We start from the raw sequence: 18,896 nt of genomic DNA, 5'->3' as shown, positions 1-18,896 counted from the left end.
TGCACCCCTATGTTCACTGCAGCATTATTTAAAATAGCCAAAATATGGAAGCAACTTAGGTGTCCACTGATAGATAAACATGTGGTATTTTTACACAATGAATTATTATTTGGCAATAAAAAAGAATGAAATCTTGCCATTTGTGACAACATGGATGAACCTAGATAGTACTATGCTAAGTGAAACAAATCAGACAGAGAAAGACAAACACTGTATGGTTTCACTTATATGTGGAGTCTAAAAACAACAAAACAAAAATAGACTTACAGAAACAGATCAGGAGGGAGGGCGTGGAGGTAGGTGTTTGAAAAAGGTGAAGGGGAATATAATCATTAATAGTGGGATAAGTTTACATGGTAACAGATGATCACACTGTAAGGTATAAAAATGTTGAATCACTATATTTAGGTATAGATATGCTCGCCGGAAACTAATATAATTAATATAATATTGTATACCAATAATACTTACACAAAAACAAAACAAAAACATATGACTCAACAATATGCTGTCTCGTACTTCAAATGTGATATAGCAGACTGAAACTAAAAGGGTAGGGAAAGGGTGTTTGTTATTCCAAAGAAGGTAGGAGTAATTATTTTAATATTAAAGTAGACTTCGAGCAAAGAAAATTACCAGAGACATAGAGGAACATTACATAATGGCAGAAAGATCAATCTACCAGGAAGGTATAGCGATCCTAAAAGCTGTATGTACCTACCAACAGAGCTACAAAATATGTGAAGCAAAAACAAAACTGATAGAATTGGATAAACCCACCATTATAGCTGAAGACTTCAACATGCTCCTCTTACAATGATAGAATAATTAAGTCATAAAATCAGCAAGAATACAGAAAACTCAACACCACTACCAACCAAAAAGATCTGATTGACATTTAAAGAACACTCCGCCCTATAACAGAAGACACATTCTTTTCAATTGTTCAAGGAACATATATCAAGATATGCCAATGATTTCTTTAAAAAATTCCTTAGCTAATATCATGGCATAAAAATCAGAACTTTATATAAAATATTTTAAAGTTGATGAAACTTACAGGTATTGACTTTTAATATTGATTTTGCCTATATTTGCTATATAATGTTTTTTATTATAGTAAGAATCTTTTGGGAATATTTTCAATGTAAAAGTAATATTATAATATCCATAAACTAATTTCTAATAGTTTTTAAACACAAAGGCACCACTTGCTATTAATCTATATTTAATAATGTCAAACATGTTGATGGACAGAAATCAAATGCTAGAAGAAATACATACCAGATCCCATGAGAGCACAGATCAGAACCATGGAATTATATTTGATTTCCGGAGCACTTCTTTCATCTGCTAACAGTTTGTGTAAAATCTGTACAAGTTTAGCGCTTTCTAGATCTTTCTCAGCAGTACCTAGAATATGAAATAATTAAAGTAGCAGTTACATCCTCTGTGTATAAGCCTAGAACAATCTGGATAAACACTGCTTCCCTTTCTAGAAACTGACCATGTGAAACCTTCCAAAAGGGACTAATAAATAATAACAACCTAGACATGACACTAAATTCAGACCTTGTTAAAAAAAAAAAAAAGTAGAGCTAAATTTCAGCAAACATTTCATGAGTTTAAGCAAACTTTTAGAATTAAAAGATTCCTTTTAATATGAAGCAATTAAAAACCTTTTGTTAAACATATACAAAAGCAGAAAAGATGGTATAATAATACCCCATGTACTATCATTTTCATAAATTATCATGGTCAATCTTGTTTCACCTATCTCTAGTTTCACCGACCTATTCTCACACATCCCAAATTATTTTGGAGTAAATCTTAAAAATCACATTAAGTTCCTCCATATGTACTTCAGTATGTATCTTTAAGAGATAAAGAATGTTAATTCCTATAAAAATCCCAGCAGGATTTTCTATAAAAATAGATGAGCTTATACTAAAATTTATATGAAAAGCCACAGGCCCTAGAAGAGGCAATCTTGATTAAAAAAAATAAAATGGGAGGAATTCTTCTACCCGATAGTAAGGCTCATTATATAGCAAGCACAGTTATCAAGATAATGTGATATTTATTGGTTGATTGATAGATACATAGATCACAGGAACTGAATACAGGACCCCAGAAATAGACCCACACAAATATGCTCAACTGATCTTTGACAAAGGTTCAAAACCAAGCTTCTTCAACAAATGTTGCTGGCAGTTAGATAGCCACAGGCAAAGAAAGGAACCCTGACCTAACCACACACCTTATACACACATTAACTCAAAGGGGATCACAAATTTTCATGTAAAATGTAAATTATAAAACTTTTAGAATATATAAAGAATTCTCAAAACTCAATAATTTAAAAAAAATTAGAAAATAAGCAAAAGAAAAATAGACATTTTACCAAAGAATATGTAAGAATGAAATAGGCACATGGAAAGATGTTCAACATCATTACATTTTAAAAAATGTAAATTAAAGCCACAATGTGATATCTCTACTAGCTATCAGAATGGCTAAAATTAAAAAATAGTGACAATACCAAATGTTGGTGAGAATGCAGAGAAAACCGATCACTTATACAGTGGTAGTGGGAGTGTAAAATGCTATAGGCACTCTGAAAGACAGTTTGACAGTTTCTTTAAAAATTAAACAAACAGTTAGCATATAATCCAGCAACTGCACTCCTAGGTGTTTATCCAGAGAAATGAAAATTTATGTTCACATAAAAACCTATACATGAATGTTCATAGCAACTTTACTTTTAAAAGCCTCAAACAGCCCAGATGTCCTTCCACAGGTGGTTAAAAAAAATTGTATGGACATGCCATGGAATACTATTTAGCAGTAAAAAACTACTGAGATGCAAGATAAACCTGATGACTCTTTAAGAAATTATGATGAGCTAAAGAAGCCAATTTCCAAAAGGTCATATATTATATGATCCTACTTACCTAACATTTCAAAAATGGAAACATTTATAAATAAAAGGCAGATTAGTGGTTTCCAAGGATTAGAAGCAGCATGGGAGGTAGGAATAGGAGGCAGATGAGTGTAGTTGTAAATGGAGGGATCCTGTGGTATTAGAACTACTCAGTATCTTGACTATGGTGGTTGATAAACAGACCTACACATGGAAAAAACTATACAGAACTTTACATATAAATGAGTATAAGTAAAACTGGGGAAATCTAAATAAGATAGGTAAATTATATCAATGGTTGGAATATTATACTATTTATAGGTTTGCAAAATGTTACCACTGGGAGAAACTGGACAAAATATACAAGGGATATCTCTGTAGTATTTTTAAAAACTGTACATAAATCTATAATTATCTATAAAAAAAGATAACTCTTAAAAATGTTGTTTTAATACTGGTCATGCAAAATGTTTATAATGAGAACTCCTTAGTATCAAATAGCCTATAAAGAAATAAGACTGTGAAATGTGGTTTTCAAACTATGTTGTGTATTAAAAAGATAGTATAGGTTTATTTTTATATCTTAAGCTCAAGGAAACTAGGAAACACTAGGTAACAATGAAAAAAAGATACATATTGTCATTTTATATAGTTCTATGGAAAGGTGACCAGATCCAAGCAAATGCTAGGCTATCAGGAAGCTGAAAAAATTGTATCTTGTTTGGAACATACTGACACAAAACCAGATTCACTCCAGGCTGGGAGATCAAGGATATTCAGAAAATGCTCCATTATTTTAAGCCATTTAAAATTAGTCTATGAATCCAGTTTGGTAGTCAATGTCCTCACGGACTCCCACCCCTCCATTATAGCTTCCACCCTTTAAAGGTGTCTGGACTTCTAGACTGACTCACATAATCTACCCAAACCATGTGGGAAATCACAGGCTAGGCCAGAGCTCAACTGACCTCCACAGCCTCTCCAGCTATAAACCAAAGTCACTGAGAGTAAGCATACATTGTCTTGAGGTCTTTATTTCTAAAATTCAAAAAATTTAAATTCTACTTATAACTATGATTTTTTAAAAAAAATATATATATATATTTTAGAGAGAAGAAGGGAGAGGGAGAGAGAGATAGAAACATCAATGATGAGAGTTGTCACTGATCGGCTGCCTCCTGCACGCCCCCAATGGGGATCGAGCCCACAGCCTGAGCATGTGCCCTGACCAGGAATCAAACTGTGATCTCCTAGATCCTAGGTCGACATTCAATGGCTGAGCCACGCCTGGCCAGGCTGATTTTTTTTAAATCCTCACTGGAGGACATTTTTTCCATTGCTTTTCAAGTGGAAGGGAAAGAGAAACATCAATGTGAGAGAGACACATTGATTGGTTGCCTTCCGTGTGCACCCCAACTGGGGCTGGGATCAAGCCTGCAACTGAGGTATGTGCTCTTGGTTGGAATCAAACCCAGGACCCTTTAGTCCACAGGCTGACACTCTAACCACTGAGCCAAACTGGGCTTTTTAACTATGATTTTTTAAAAATTATATATTGCTTTAAAATTCATAACCCTTTAAGAGGACAAAAATTCAAATTTCTTATACCCCACATCTGAGTAAATCTGACACTGGAGGAAGACATACCATATTTATCTTTTGGCTCCTCCTTCCTGGGATAGGGGTTGGTGGGTCCACTTTCCCTTGAGTGAGAATTATGGACATAAATCATCAGTAGAAATTAGGAAGCGGATGAGTTAACAGTATTTACCTGCAATGCTTTGAACTAGACAGGACACTAAGTAGAGTCCTTCTTTGTGTAAAGCAGCCTCAGGCATTAACCACAGGCAATGTGACAATGACTGTCTCCAGCAGACTACATTAGAGATTGGTTCCTAAAACAAAGGTTGCTACCCATAAACTAGATGCCTATGAGATAGCTTCTTATGAAGAATTCTGACTAAAAGGGATGCTATATGCTGCAACATAGATACTAACTGAATTATTTAAACTCTACTTGGAGAGTTCTGAATATAAAACACAAAGAAGAGTGACACAGAAGGTGAAAATTTTTAATGACGGCAACGCTGTAAAGCAATAGAGACCACGATGATATAAAGAAGATATAGCAAGAAAGAACTTAGTAGCAGATATGGGAGAAGGTCTAGGTCGCTGGAAAAGTAGCAAACCCTAAACTTGCAGTTGCATTCTAAAAATTGTTTTATTTCTCTAAGGCCTGCTGAAAATGTTTTCTGTATTCCCTAAATGCTTATAACTTGAGATAACAGTTAAAAGTCTAACTCTTAAAGCAAAATGTTACCATAAAGCGCAACCAAGAGGGACAACAGTGGTGACACTCTGGAGAATATGAATTTCCATATTCTATATTCTATATATGACACACTGGCAAAATGCCTCCAGTCAAGGTTCTCTGTCTGACTTCTACTCCACTTCTGTGCTTCCTTTCATCCAAGATAAAAATAGGAGAAAATAAGTTTGTCACTAGGGTACTTACCCAATTCTAAAGCTGCTATTAGTGCCAAAGCAACAAGGGCTTCATTCTGCATTATTACATGTTCACTAGTTGCCATGGTAACTAGATGCTTGATGCCACCACTCTGTACAATGGTTTTAATTACATCCTACAATAAATAAATATCAGAGAATTATAAACTTTAATTTTAAACATAAAGAAGCTGCATTATAATCAGTCAATTCATTGTTGAGTGGTTTTCTGACAGTGTCCTGCATGAATCATTACATTTAGTAATTTTTTTCTTCACAGAAAAAAAAGCTTTTAGCTTTAAATAAACTAATCAAAAGATGACAATTTAAATTACCTAAGTGAAAAAGAGTCCCAGAAGCTCCCATGGTCAAAGAAATACAAGTGCCATTGACCCAAATGCTGACTTACCAAAGGATCAAAAGAGAATAAAACTTGTAATAACAACAAAAATGTGTTTTTTTTCTTCAAAATTTTATTTCAGTACAAGATATTGTTCTCCCAATGCTCCAGGTAAAGCATTTTTGGGGGTAGCTTTTATCCTTTGTTGGATCTGATAAAACTGGCTTACATACAGAGGGACTGAATAAATCCCACTGCCAGCACTGACTTTGAGCAAATTATTGAACCTCTCTGCACCTCAGTGACTTTATCTATAGTATTGAGATAATGTACGTATATGTCTCATAGGTTTCTGTGATAATTATACATGAAAAGCACAAACGGAATATATAACAAAGATTAGATAAAAAAATAGTCACATTCATTTCTAGCTGCCATTTTTGTTTCCATCTCAGGGTTTTATTGCCTAAAAAATCTTGGATTAAGTATAATTTAGTGGAAAGTTCAATTATAGAATATTTTAAGCAGCCTGTCCAAGTTAGTTTCAATGGCACAAAACTAACTGTAATTAGAAATATTTAATTAACCTGCTGAAATATTTTAAAAAAAGGGTTTCCATTATACTTCCATCTATTTGAAATTTTTAGGAAAACTATTTATACATGGGATGTTTGCTTTGAGACCAAACTTGTTTAGCAATAACACATTCTAAATCAATAGAGTCCAAGTACTAAATTTTTATGGTTGCATATTCTTGCATCCAATATGTCTTTTCCCATCAACCTCTTTTAGAAAGCAAGAAACTATCTTTTAAAGCCTTTTTTAAATAAAAGAAAGCCTCCCATATACTCCTTACTTGGTGGCATTTTACTTGAAACTGATACAGAAATTTTTTTTTTTTTTTTTTTTTTTTATATTTTAAAATAGATTTTTAGAGAGGAAGGGAGAGATAAACATTGATGTGAGAGCAAAACATCAAATGGCTGCCTCCTACATGCCCCTACCAGGGATTGAGCCCAAAACCTGGGTATGAAACCTGAATGGGAATCAAACTGGCAACCTTTCGACGCACTGGTCAATGCCCAACCACTAAGCCACACCGGTCAGGGCCAGAAATCTTGAAATTGGTAAAGATTTTAATAAAAATCACAAAGGAGTTTACTGAGTAAAGAGGACTACAGAGATTCGTAGATTCCTAGGCAATCACACAGGAAAGGTCCCTGGGCTGCCATTTCATCCTGTTTTGTGATGTGTCCTGAAAAGCCCACTGCGGTAGAGGGCAGAGAATGAAGGAAGGAAATTTGTGTAGCAGAAATAGCCTCCTGGTAAGTGTAAGCATAGTTCTTTTCCATCTCATTTTTCTGGAACAGATATCTAAGTATTTCCTTTTAAAATGCCTGCCCTCTCTCCTACTACAATAAATGCTCTATAGAGTTGCTTTGCTTGATAGAATGGGGGTGGGGGGTGGGAAAGATAAATGAAGCATTTTGCTTGTGTCATATGACAAAAGAGAATTACTAATACTGACAGCTACCCTTTATGGAGCAACAGCTATACAACGGAGACTGTACTGGGTAGCTTATGGATATTAGCTCATTTTTATCCTCACAGAAAATCTTATTAGCTAGATATTATCCTTAAGTTTATAGATGAAAAAACTGAAGCTCAGATTAAATTATGAACTTTGCCCAAAGCCAGTGATTAAGTGGTTAACAAGCTAAGATTCAAATCTAGGCAATTTGACTAATAAGTCCTTGTTCTTAACATCTGTAGTCTACGTAAAAGTTTAAGTGCTCAATTCATCACAGTGAATCTCCCCCTTCTCCTGAGAGATTCCAAGTTAGCCTCTAAAACATCACCCCTTCTGTGACACCCAGACAGAGTTGGTCTCTCTGCAGATGTACACAAGTGAAATGTTCAAAAGGTTCACCTTAGAAAAGAGTATTATAAAAAATAAAAGGTATATAATCTAGACACTAAATCAGCTGCTGAACTGCTGGCCTGGGTTTTCACCATTGTGTTCTTTACAATATTTATTTGTTCATTTATTGATTCACTCAACAAATACTTATAGGTTATCAACCACGTGCCAAACACACAATAAGCTGGACTCTGCCATGAGAATGGATTTTGTCCAACTTTGTGAGTTCTGGGCATCAAATACTATCCAGATATCTTTTAATTTCTAAGTATCAGTAGCTAGCTTGGTCAGTGCCTAGCACACAGGTGTTTGACACTGATGCTGCTAATGGTGGTGCTGGTGGTGGTAAAAATAATTAACAGCAGCAGCAACCTCCATTTGCTGAGTGCCTACTGTGTCCCATGTACCAACTGAGCACTCTGTGTATGTGATCTCACTGAATTATCCTCACAACACTTTCAGGTAGGTAGTAGCCCAGTTTTTATGTATTAAGATACTTAGATATGAAGACACTTGACCAAGAAAATAGTGCAGATAAAATACGAACTCATTTCTGTTTGATTTCAGAGCCTTACTTTTAACTATTACGGAATAGAATGAAATAAAAGAGCTCAATCTTCAATTATTTTTTTCAGAATTTTTGATTACTGTATTTATGCATAAATACATAAAAATGCAAGCTTGTGATATAGGATCTACAATATTGTTTTCCAAAAAGGTGACTCAAATGTGTTTAGTGAACGGTTTCTTCTGGAGCTTACTTTTGATTTACTGTGTCGTATGAGGGCAGACAGCAGTCTGTTGGATTCCCCCATCACACCAGCATGATCTTTGGCTTCACACCATTCCACCAAACGCTCCACTAACTTAACATTCTTTCCCAGTTGTTCAGCAGCTTCTGCTATAGAAAAGAAGGCAAACCACAAAGGAATGAGTCATGGGTAGGCAATCAACTGAAATAAAGAGTGTGCAAGAAAATTACATGCTTAAAAAGCACAAAGCAATTTTATTAAACCAAGAACTGCAAACACAGTACTCCATATCTGATGGACTATTTCGCCTTTCCTATAAAGTTGTGGACTTTCATACAAAAATAAGCAACTTCATATGCTTTCAGGTCAGCCTGGTAGTCTGTTAGTACTCTGTCAAACTACAACAAAAGGTTTTTAGAAGGACTCTAAGGACTCAATATACAGAAAGGTTTTAAACTTTAGAAGTAAATAAACATCATTCATTCCAAAGAGTGGTTTCATTGCTGTTTCTGTACGTAGAAAAATGACCTCCCTGTTTGCAAAACAAATTTTTAAATAATTTGACTGTCACTATATTGAAACATGATGATTTTGAAGACGAGGTAAAAATGGGAATGAAATGCTAAAACAAAAACCCTAGGAACTGCTAATAAATCAACCTAAAACTAGGATTATACGTCCTAATAAAGAGAGAGATGCAATGTCGCTTCCATTTAAAGATTATAGCAAGCATGGGAATTAATGAATGGGTTCTAAAACCAGACTCTTTTTGTCATTATTTGCTCTTTATCTTTATGATTACATAATTCTGAAAGCTTAAAAACAAGTCCTTTTTCAACTACAGGCACATCAAAACTGTGATAGCAAAAATGCACCTTGGGAAAGCATTTCTTTTACCTTGCGCATCTATTAACATTCTTAATGTCCCCAGAAGTTTGAACTGAACTGGGGGCATTTCGGATTTAAGGAATTTCAAAACTGCCTCTGTGACCCCAGCTGATAACATCTTTGCTTTATTTACAACTAGAGAGAGAGAGAAAGAGGCCATGGTTAAAATGGTGTTAGCATTATTGATAATCATTCAATTCAATACACATTTATTATCTTTAAGGCGCTATGTTTTATATTTTTCTATTTTTAAAAAGTCATGTATCCTGTTTGTCTATAGGAACATAACATACAAAATCAAACATAACCTTAAAACACTTACTTAAATAACTTGCAAAGGAAATCTGACAACGCTGCCTTCTTATTTACAAAAAGCACAATTCCTCAACTACTAAAATGTTTCTGTTCTTGACCCAGCTGTGTTAATATAGATGTTACAGACATTAATAAACAACCATCTGCTATATGAACCAAACTAATTTCATATAGATTATATCTTCATATAGTTATACTATTTCCCCTAACCAGAAAATCATTTTTAGAAAGTAGAATAAAAAGAACAGTTTAAACCAACTCCTGTATTATTTACAATGATAATGTGATTTCATGGCTCAAAAGCCTTTAATCCAAAAGGACACATTAGGGCAATTTTTAAAAACTGTATGCTTGCAGAGAAAATACAAACTTTAAAAGCCATTCTTTTGGGGACTCTGTTAATTGATGCCATTATATTACCTAAATTGAAGATGCTTTAAAAGCCTTAACTATACAATATAATGAAAATCTTAGGAGTTCACAGAAAGTAACAGAATAGAATTATTTGAATGATCTGAAGAAAGGCAAAGATTATGGTTGTACAGTCTCATAAAACTACTTTATCTCCATTTATCAGTAAAAAAAAAAAAGTAAACAATTTAAAGACTATTTTTTGGGGGGTCAGGGCAAGTCTACAAATCACGTAAAGTAAAAACCTTACCAAAACAATAGATTTTATTTCGTACACAGTTGCCGTCTATGCTTCAGTCTTACCTGGAATGGCCAGGTTTCGGAGGGCACTTAGTGCTGCGTGCTGTACGGTTACATTTCCATCTTCTACATGTCTGTCCAGTAAATCCGTAAGTTTTTCTACAATTCCATTGTCTACCATATGGATACAATTTCCATCTGAACAAAACAAAGCATTTTTTCTTCCTCTGCACAAACATCTATAAATATTTTGTAATGCTGATGCCTGCCCATTCTCTACATTAGTGAAACTGCAGGAAAATAGAATGAATTCTAACTCATCAGATTCATAATTTTTTTTTACTGAGTGAGAAGTCTGATAAGATTCTTAAAATAGATAAAAATTTTAAAATAAGAAAAAACTTTCTAGTTTAAACATAATTATCAAAAGATGAATAAGTAGAAACCACATGCTTAAAATGTCCACCAATAGTGAAGTATGACTGAGTTCTGCCAATGTTACAGAGATAATATTCTACATTTTGTTATCATGGCTTATACTTAAATTATTTTTCAATGATAGAATTTTTGAGACATTTATAAAACAGGGAGAATATTAAAATGAACCACCATTATCTCCACATTTAGCTGTAACTATTACCAATATTTTGCCAGTCTTAATTCCATCATTAAGGAGTTAATGATGGTTTCCCTAAAGGAAGGGAGTGAAAATGGAATGTCATCCATTATATGGCAATAAAATCAAACTAAACACAAAAGTAACTCATATTTCCTAGACACAGTATGACTTTTTAGACCAATAGCAGGAGTGCCAGGCTTCAGAAATAACTATGGAGGTCTAATGCCTCTGAAATAGTACACTAAATTAAATATTCTACCCTAGACCAGAGAATTAGCCACACTTAAGTTTTCTAGGTATAACACTATAAATTGAGCACAATAACCCCACAATGAAAATGCAGATTATTAAATCCAAAATAAAATCACCAGGCAAGAGAGAATATCTTCCCAGATCAGATGTTAATTAGAATGAGACTCAAGTTTATCAATCTCTGAAGTGCAGAGTACTCAAAGGACTTCATGATCACCATTCATGATCTTTCTTTTTTTCTTTTTTAAAAAAAAGCTTTTTAAAAATGGATTCTTAGAGAGAGAGGAAGGAAGAGGGGGAGAGAGAAAGAAACATCCATGTGAGAGCAGAACATCGACTGGCTGCTACCTCCACGCCCACTACCAGGGATCGAGCCTGTAACCCTGGTATGTGCCCTGACCTGGAATTGAACTGGCAACCTTTTGGTGCACGGGAAGATGCCCAACCAACTGAGCCACATTGGCCAAGGCTGTTCATGATCTTGAAACTACTAGAACTTGGTTGAATTGCATAAAATAGATAATTTGTTAGGAAAGTCACTATAAATACCTTATATCTCTGAAAAACTAAGGTAGTACACATACATACTATGTATAATTCTGAACTGTTCAGTTTTAGTACATGTAATGTCAAAGAAAAATTTAAAAATATAGAACATCTGATCTTAAAAAAAACAATATGCTTACCATTTCTGGCAAAATTTGCAATTGCCAACGCTCCAGCAAGCTGTAGCTGGTGGTTATTTGATGGAATCCAGGACAGCACCCTTTGAAACACATTACCTTTTCCTCCTTCAAATAATTTCTGCATGGATTCATCTGGAGGTAAATGAAACAGATAAGACAAAAATAATTACGAGAAACAAATCCGTATTTCTAAGTGAATATCCAACTGGGAAACTACATACTTCAAAAACTATATAATTTATATGGGGAAAAGTAATGATTCTTTTTACAATAAACTCTTAGTAGAGATTGGACAAGAAACTTTACATTTTTTTCTAGTCTAAGTCCCAAGTAACCATCTGGCTTTTAGTCCTCTGGTACCACAGCTGTGTCTTCTGTATGACGGCTCTTTAAACAGTGAAAGACACTGAAGAGTCCTCTTTTCTGCCCAGCTGGGCGTGGCTCAGTAGTTGAGCATCAATCTAGGATCCAGGAGAGCACCGTTCAACTCCCCATCAGGACACATGCCCGGGTTGTGGGCTCGATCCCCAGTAGGGGGTGTGCAGGAGGCAGCCGATCAATGACTCTCTCATCATTGATGTTTCTCTCTCTCTCTCCCTCTTCCTTCCTCTCTCTGAAATCAATACAGATATATTTAAAAAAAAAAAAAAAAAAAAAAAAGACTCCTCTATTCCAGGCTTATTATCTCTAGTCTTCATATGTTTAGGATTTCAAAACCATCACATCAACAGAATTAAATAAGGAATATGAGAAAATGCCTAACATAGTGTTTACAAAAGAGACAATAAATTTTTAAGAATCTGACAACCATATTCTTTGGTTGGTATAAATTACAACTCACCTCCAAGAAGTAATAAAACCATTAGATCTGAGGCAGTTTTGAGCTCAGCAATATCATCCTCTTTGTCACTATCCACTTTCTGTTGAACAATCTCTAGGAGACATTCTACCAAGCCTGCTTCAACCAACTGTAGTTTAATAGCATCTAAAGAATAAAGTGAACAAAATAACCGAAACTTGAGATTCTGGGATAGGAGTTCTGGGATAAGTAATCCATTATGAAGAATTATAAGAAACCAAGAAAATGCATAATTTATATAACACCTTCGACGATTTGAGTTTCAAAAGGAAGTGTCTGACAGTGCAGCCTAAATACAGAAAAGCTTTATTTCGTTTTTCTTTTTGAAACTGTTACCTTTCACAGTGTCTGGTAGCCACTAAACTGATTCTCAGCTCTGAAGGTAAGTAAGATCACTCCATCATTCTAGATATTATGCTCATGTTTAAAAGTCGTTAATATAAGATATCCCATACTGTTTAAAATAAAAAACACATACCTGTGACATAAAGTTAAAATATATCTATTAATGGAGTTTGAATATAAAGTTATTTAAAAGAAATGAGCTATTAGTAAATTTTAAACTATATCACAAGTATATTTAGATTCATATTTGTATAAATATTATCTTTCTAGGGCAGTTAAAAAACCTGTAACTTTCTGAATTTTAAAAGTCATGCTTTTTAAAAAAAAAGCTTCAGGTTTTATTAATTTGAAACTTTTCTTGGATGATGGATATATGGTAGTTCATTATACTATATTCTCTCTATATCTGAATAGGTTTTAAAATTCCCATAATGACAGGTAAAAGAAAACAATAACTTTCAAGCTTTCTGATAGATAACCAACAAAATAAGGAATTTTAGAGAGAATTTACATCCAAATTATATTTTTAAAAATTGTCTTCAGAGTAAATTCTACTTCCATATCAAATCAATTTTGTTTATACCGCCCTAATAACACTTTTTCATTACAGAACGTATATCATTGAAGGTTTTACATTCACACCCATATCTGTCTCTTCCATTAGAACAGATATTATATATACCTCATTCATCTTTGTAGTTTAACCTAAACTGGCCTAGCTAAATGCTTTGGGTGTACCTAATACCACTTAAGATAAATGCTGATCAACTAACCTTAGATATACATTTGCTACACAGAAATTTTTAAACTTACACAAGTTTTACTTTTCAGTTGTATTTTATTTTAGTTATAGGTTTCCCTAAGCTGTATGTGCACACTTCTACAGCAATGGCAGTTTTAGGTTGTTATTTGGGAGAAAAAAAGGCTTTTTTTTTATATATTTAAGACTTTTTCTTTCAGGGAATTTTAATGTGTAAAACTTTAGGGTCTTTTTGTTTTGTTTTGTTTTTTAAAAAACAACCACCACTGGTCCTTAGAATATATTTTCAGAAGACACAGAATATTCAACCTGGAATATTTTTTAAAAAGGTACATTTGCACTGTGCCATGCTGAAAGTAGGGCGTTTCCTTGGTTACAGAATGCTAGGTCTAGAAATGTGCGATGACTAGAATTGAAAGCCATGATGAAAAAGCCTTAAAAATACTAAGAAACCTCAACTTATACAAAATCCCAATTGAAATGTTGGAATCATTTTCCTTTGCATATAAGGAAAAACAAAGATGATCTGCTAAGGATAGTCCAGAAATAAGTTATCAAAGGTATCATTCAATCTACTGCACAATTATAAAAGAGAAGTGAAGGTGGTAGAGGAGAAACAAGAAATAAAAACATTATTTTGAAACATTGTGAGGCAGGTTACAGGTAATTCCCTGGCATAAAAACTGACTAAAGGTCATAATAAAAATTTCATTTGGCCAAACTAACAAATGAGATGAAAAGCAAATTTCTCTCTCAAGAATAAGAACTAAGGCATTTAGAAAATTAAAAATGTGTCAAGATTAAAGTTTAGAGATCTCTCCTCTCACAGTTTGACTGTAAACACATATATATGTGGGAGATTTAAATGGCTTTATTAAGGAGGATTAGCAAGGCATTCTGCTAAAGCAGATAGCTCAGAAGACACCTATCAACATCATTCTACCCAGGGACATCTATCTTTATCATCACACTTTGCATATATATGTATGTATGTATCCATACATATATGTATGCATCACATACATACATATAAACATACATATACATATATATGTATTTATTTAAATATCTTTTCTAAATGGTAAAAAAATCCCACAACTATAGAAAGTGCATAAAATATGCACTTAATTATTAATAAGCAAATGACCATGTAACTACCACCTAAATCAAGAAATTCATTGCCAACAACCCAGGCAGGCCCTCTGTGCATTCCCTTTTCCTGTCACAAATCTCTTCCCTCCATCCATTTCTCTCAAATCACTTCCCTGACTTTTATGGCAATCATGTCTACACTTTTCTTTATTGTTTCACCAAATAGTCACTCCTAAAAACTACAACATAATTTTACCTTGTTTTGAATTTTATATAAATGGAATCTTACAATATATATTTTTCAGCGTTGGCCTTTTCCTTTTCATATGTTTCTAAGATTCATCTACACTATTGGTTTTAAATGTCTTCATTCCATTTCTTAACTCTGTATTTTCCCATTACATAAATAAACCATGATTTATTTATTCTACTGTTATGGATATGAGTTGTTTACAATTTTCCATCATTATAAACAATGCTGCTATGAACATTCTTGTAATGGTTCCTGGTACACAATGTTTCTGGATCATAGGGAATGCATATCTCCAAGTCAGTAGATGCTGTTTACACCCCACCAGCACTTGATGAGAGCTTCCACTGCTATACACCTTTATCAACACTTGATATCATCAGACCTCCTAGCAGGTATATAGTACTTTATTTTGCATTCCCTGATTAGTAATGAGTTGAGCATTTTTTTTTTTAATCCTCATGAGGATATGCTTATTGATTTTAGACAGAGGGGAAGGGAGAGAGAAAAAAACATCGATGGGAGAAGAGAAAGAAACATTAATGGGAGAGAGAAACATCGATCGGTTGCCTCCCTCACGCACTTCAACTGGGTGGGGATCAAACCCACAGCCTAGGAATATGCCCTGAGCAGGAATCACTGTATGGGACAATTTGAGCATTTTTTTTTTATATGTTTATTAGGCATTTGGATTTTATCTTTTGTCAACTGCTTATTCAAATCTTTTACACATTTTTCCTACTAGGTTTTTTACATTTTTCCTAATGATTTGTGGAAGTTTTTACATATTGTACACGTAAGTGTTTTTGTGGTTGTGTGTGTTGTAAATACCTTCTCCCACCCACTATTTTCCTTTTTACTCTTAATGGTGTCTTGAGAAATGGAAGGTTTTACTTTTAAAATAACCCAATTGATCAGTCTTTTCCTTTATGGTTAGAGCTTTTTGTGATCTAAGAAAACTTTCCATACTCCAAGGTCATGATGATATTCTCCTAACCTTATATTTTAAGATGAACTTTCTAGTTTATTAACTTTCACATTTAGGACAATAACCTATCTGAAATTAATTTTTTTAATACAGTATAAAGTGGGGGGTACATATGTATCTCTCCCACTGTAATTTTTTTTCATATTCCCAGCACTGTTAATTGAAAAGACTAATTGCCATACTGTTTCACAGTGACTTTTTTTACCCCTTAATAAAAAAAACATCTATTAATGTACCCATTTGTTTCTGGGCTATCTTGTCCTATAGTCTTCTTCTCCATCCCTGCACCAATACCACATTGTACTTTAATAATTATAGTTTTATCATAATAAGTTTAATTATTGTTATGCAGTAAAACGGTTCTGCTACCTTGTTCCTTTTCAGAGTATCTTGGCTATTCCTGGTCTTTGGGATTTTGGTTACAACTTCATTGAGTATACAAATCAAAATGGGTAGATATAACATCATTACAGCATTGAGGTTTCCAATCTATGAAAGTGACATAGCTTTCCATTTATTTATATCTTCTTTCTCTTTTTGATTTTCTAGAATTTTCTTCCAGAGATCTTGAACAATTTTACTAGTCCATTCTTCAAGAATTTGATATTTTGTACTATGGTAAAAAACATATATTTAAAAATGCATTTTCTACTTTTTGCTGTAGTAATACAGCGTTTTGTGTTTTTGCCCAGCAATCTAATTTTGATTAATTTTTAAAAACTGATCTATAGGTTCTTTTGGATTTCTGACACATATAATCACATCATCTCTATAAATATTGTTTTATTATTTATTTCCTATATCTTTTCTTTCTTATACTACCGCACTGGATAGTTCCTACAATAATGAATAGAAGAAGTCGTGATCCTTTTCATTCCCAATCTCAAAGAAAATGCTTTTTGTTTCACCATTATGTTTCCTATAGGCTTCTGGTATATATCCTTTTAATTCTCCTCTAGTGCTGATTTGCAAAGAGTTTTTAAAAATCATGAATGTGCCCCGGCCAGTGTTCTCAGTGGTTAGAGCATCAGCCAGCACACCGCAGGGTCCAGGGTTTGATTCCCGGTCAAGGGCACGTACCTCGGTTGCCAGTTCTACCCCTGGCCCTGGTGGGAGTGCACACGGGAGGCAACCAATGTGTCTTTCTCATATTGATGTGTCCGTCCATCCACCCCCCGCCCCACCTCCACTCTCTCTAAAAATCAATGGAAAAAATATCTTCGGGTGAGGATTAACGAATAAAATAAATAAACTCATGAATGCATAGTTAATTGTATCAATGTTTCTTAATCTAAGATCATATAATTTCTCCCCTTTAACAACTTTTAATGTAATAAAATACAGACTGCCTTTTGAATATTAAACTGTTTTGCATTTTCAGAGTAAGTCCAATTTGCTATGAGGATCAATTTTAAATATATTACTAGATTTCATTTGCAAAAATTTTAAGGAGAAATTTACATCTATGTTCATGGTGGGACTGGCATTTAATTTTTATTCTTGTATTGTCTTTGTACCTGGTATAAAGAAGACTATAGTAGTCTCATAAACTGGTGAGTATATCTGCTTTTCTTGTTCTCTGGAAAAATTTAAGATTACTCAGCTTTTCCATTTCTTCTTGTGTCATCCATACTTTAAAATGTATTGGCATCAACTTGTTCATGACACCCTCTTAATAGTATATGTAGTAATATCTTTTACATTCTTGATTTTGGTTATTTGTGCCTTCTCTCTCTCTCTCTCCCCCCCTCTCCTCCTGATTAACTTATGAGGGACTTACCAGCTTTATTAACTTACTTCAGACTCAACTTTGGTGATTTATATACTTGTATTCATTATGTATTTTCTAATTTCAGATTAGCAAAATAAATAAATAAATCTTTAGATTTCCTTCTATGTTATTTGGCTTCATGTTTTCTTCCCCTTAAATTTCTGAGATGAATACTAAGCTCACTGCTTTTACATTTTTCCTTTTCTATCTTATTTAAAGCAAAAAAATTCCCTCTAAGTATGGCTTTACCTACATCACATAAGATTTGAGACAGTATTTTCATTTTCATTATTAAAAAAATTTCCTAATTTACATCATGAGTCTTCTCTGACCTCCTAGGTATTGGCAGTGTGTTTTTAAATATCTAAACATAGAACATACTCTGTAAGACTGCAATCCTTTGAATTTGCTGAAACTTGTTTCATGACTATATATATTTTTAAATGTTTCATTTGTACTTGAAAAGAAAGGGTTCTGCAGCTGGGTAAAGTGTTCTAAAATATGTACATTAAATCAATTTTCATAATCATGTTGTTCACATATTCTATAACATTTTTTTTTTAATTTGCTCATTTTAGAAATTACTGAAAGAAGTATTAAAAGCCTCTATAATATTTATGGATTTGTCTATTTCTCCATATAGTCCTGAATACTTTTGCTTCATGCCTTTTGGGGTAATGTATAGATGTTACAGCTTCCAGATGAAATGGAACTTTCATCACATATGGAGTCAACTTCTTTATCTCTAGTAAGTCTTTTAATCATGAAATCTATTTTATCAGTTAATATAACTACCTCAACCTTCTTTAGGTTTAAATGGTGTATTTTTTCAGTCTTTTTATTCTCAACCTTTTAAGTATCCTCATATTTAAGAAGTATTGCTTATTTTAAAAAGTACAGTTGGTTTTTAAAAATTTAGCTGACAACTGGATTTTTAATTAAAGCATTTAAGCCATATGCATTGATATAATTACTGAAA

The 18,896-nt window shown here is 33.5% G+C and overlaps 1 protein-coding gene across 7 annotated transcripts in view; it reads right to left on the bottom strand.

Moving 5' to 3' along the window:
• The window catches only part of RAP1GDS1 (Rap1 GTPase-GDP dissociation stimulator 1), a 130,790-nt gene that overhangs the window by 13,456 nt on the left and 98,438 nt on the right, over positions 1-18,896 (bottom strand). For 4 of the 7 annotated variants that reach the window (XM_081138942.1, XM_081138937.1, XM_081138940.1 and 1 more), the window contains 7 exons: positions 12,694-12,837; positions 11,853-11,984; positions 10,359-10,493; positions 9,339-9,464; positions 8,451-8,590; positions 5,439-5,565; positions 1,285-1,413 (listed from right to left, as the gene is read on the bottom strand). In XM_081138942.1, the coding sequence (XP_080995068.1) occupies positions 1,285-1,413; positions 5,439-5,565; positions 8,451-8,590; positions 9,339-9,464; positions 10,359-10,493; positions 11,853-11,984; positions 12,694-12,837 (933 nt within the window). Of the gene's footprint in view, positions 1-1,284; positions 1,414-4,570; positions 4,627-5,438; positions 5,566-8,450; positions 8,591-9,338; positions 9,465-10,358; positions 10,494-11,852; positions 11,985-12,693; positions 12,838-18,896 lie in introns of those variants that run through there. The other 3 variants (XM_081138936.1, XM_081138938.1, XM_081138939.1) reach the window with 2 other exon arrangements.

This window comes from Miniopterus schreibersii, assembly GCF_964146895.1.
Source record: "Miniopterus schreibersii genome assembly, chromosome: 1".
NCBI classification, from domain to species: Eukaryota; Metazoa; Chordata; class Mammalia; order Chiroptera; family Miniopteridae; genus Miniopterus; species Miniopterus schreibersii.
The sequence above is the reverse complement of the archived record's forward strand: the minus strand, read 5'-3'. Positions and strand labels throughout refer to the sequence as shown.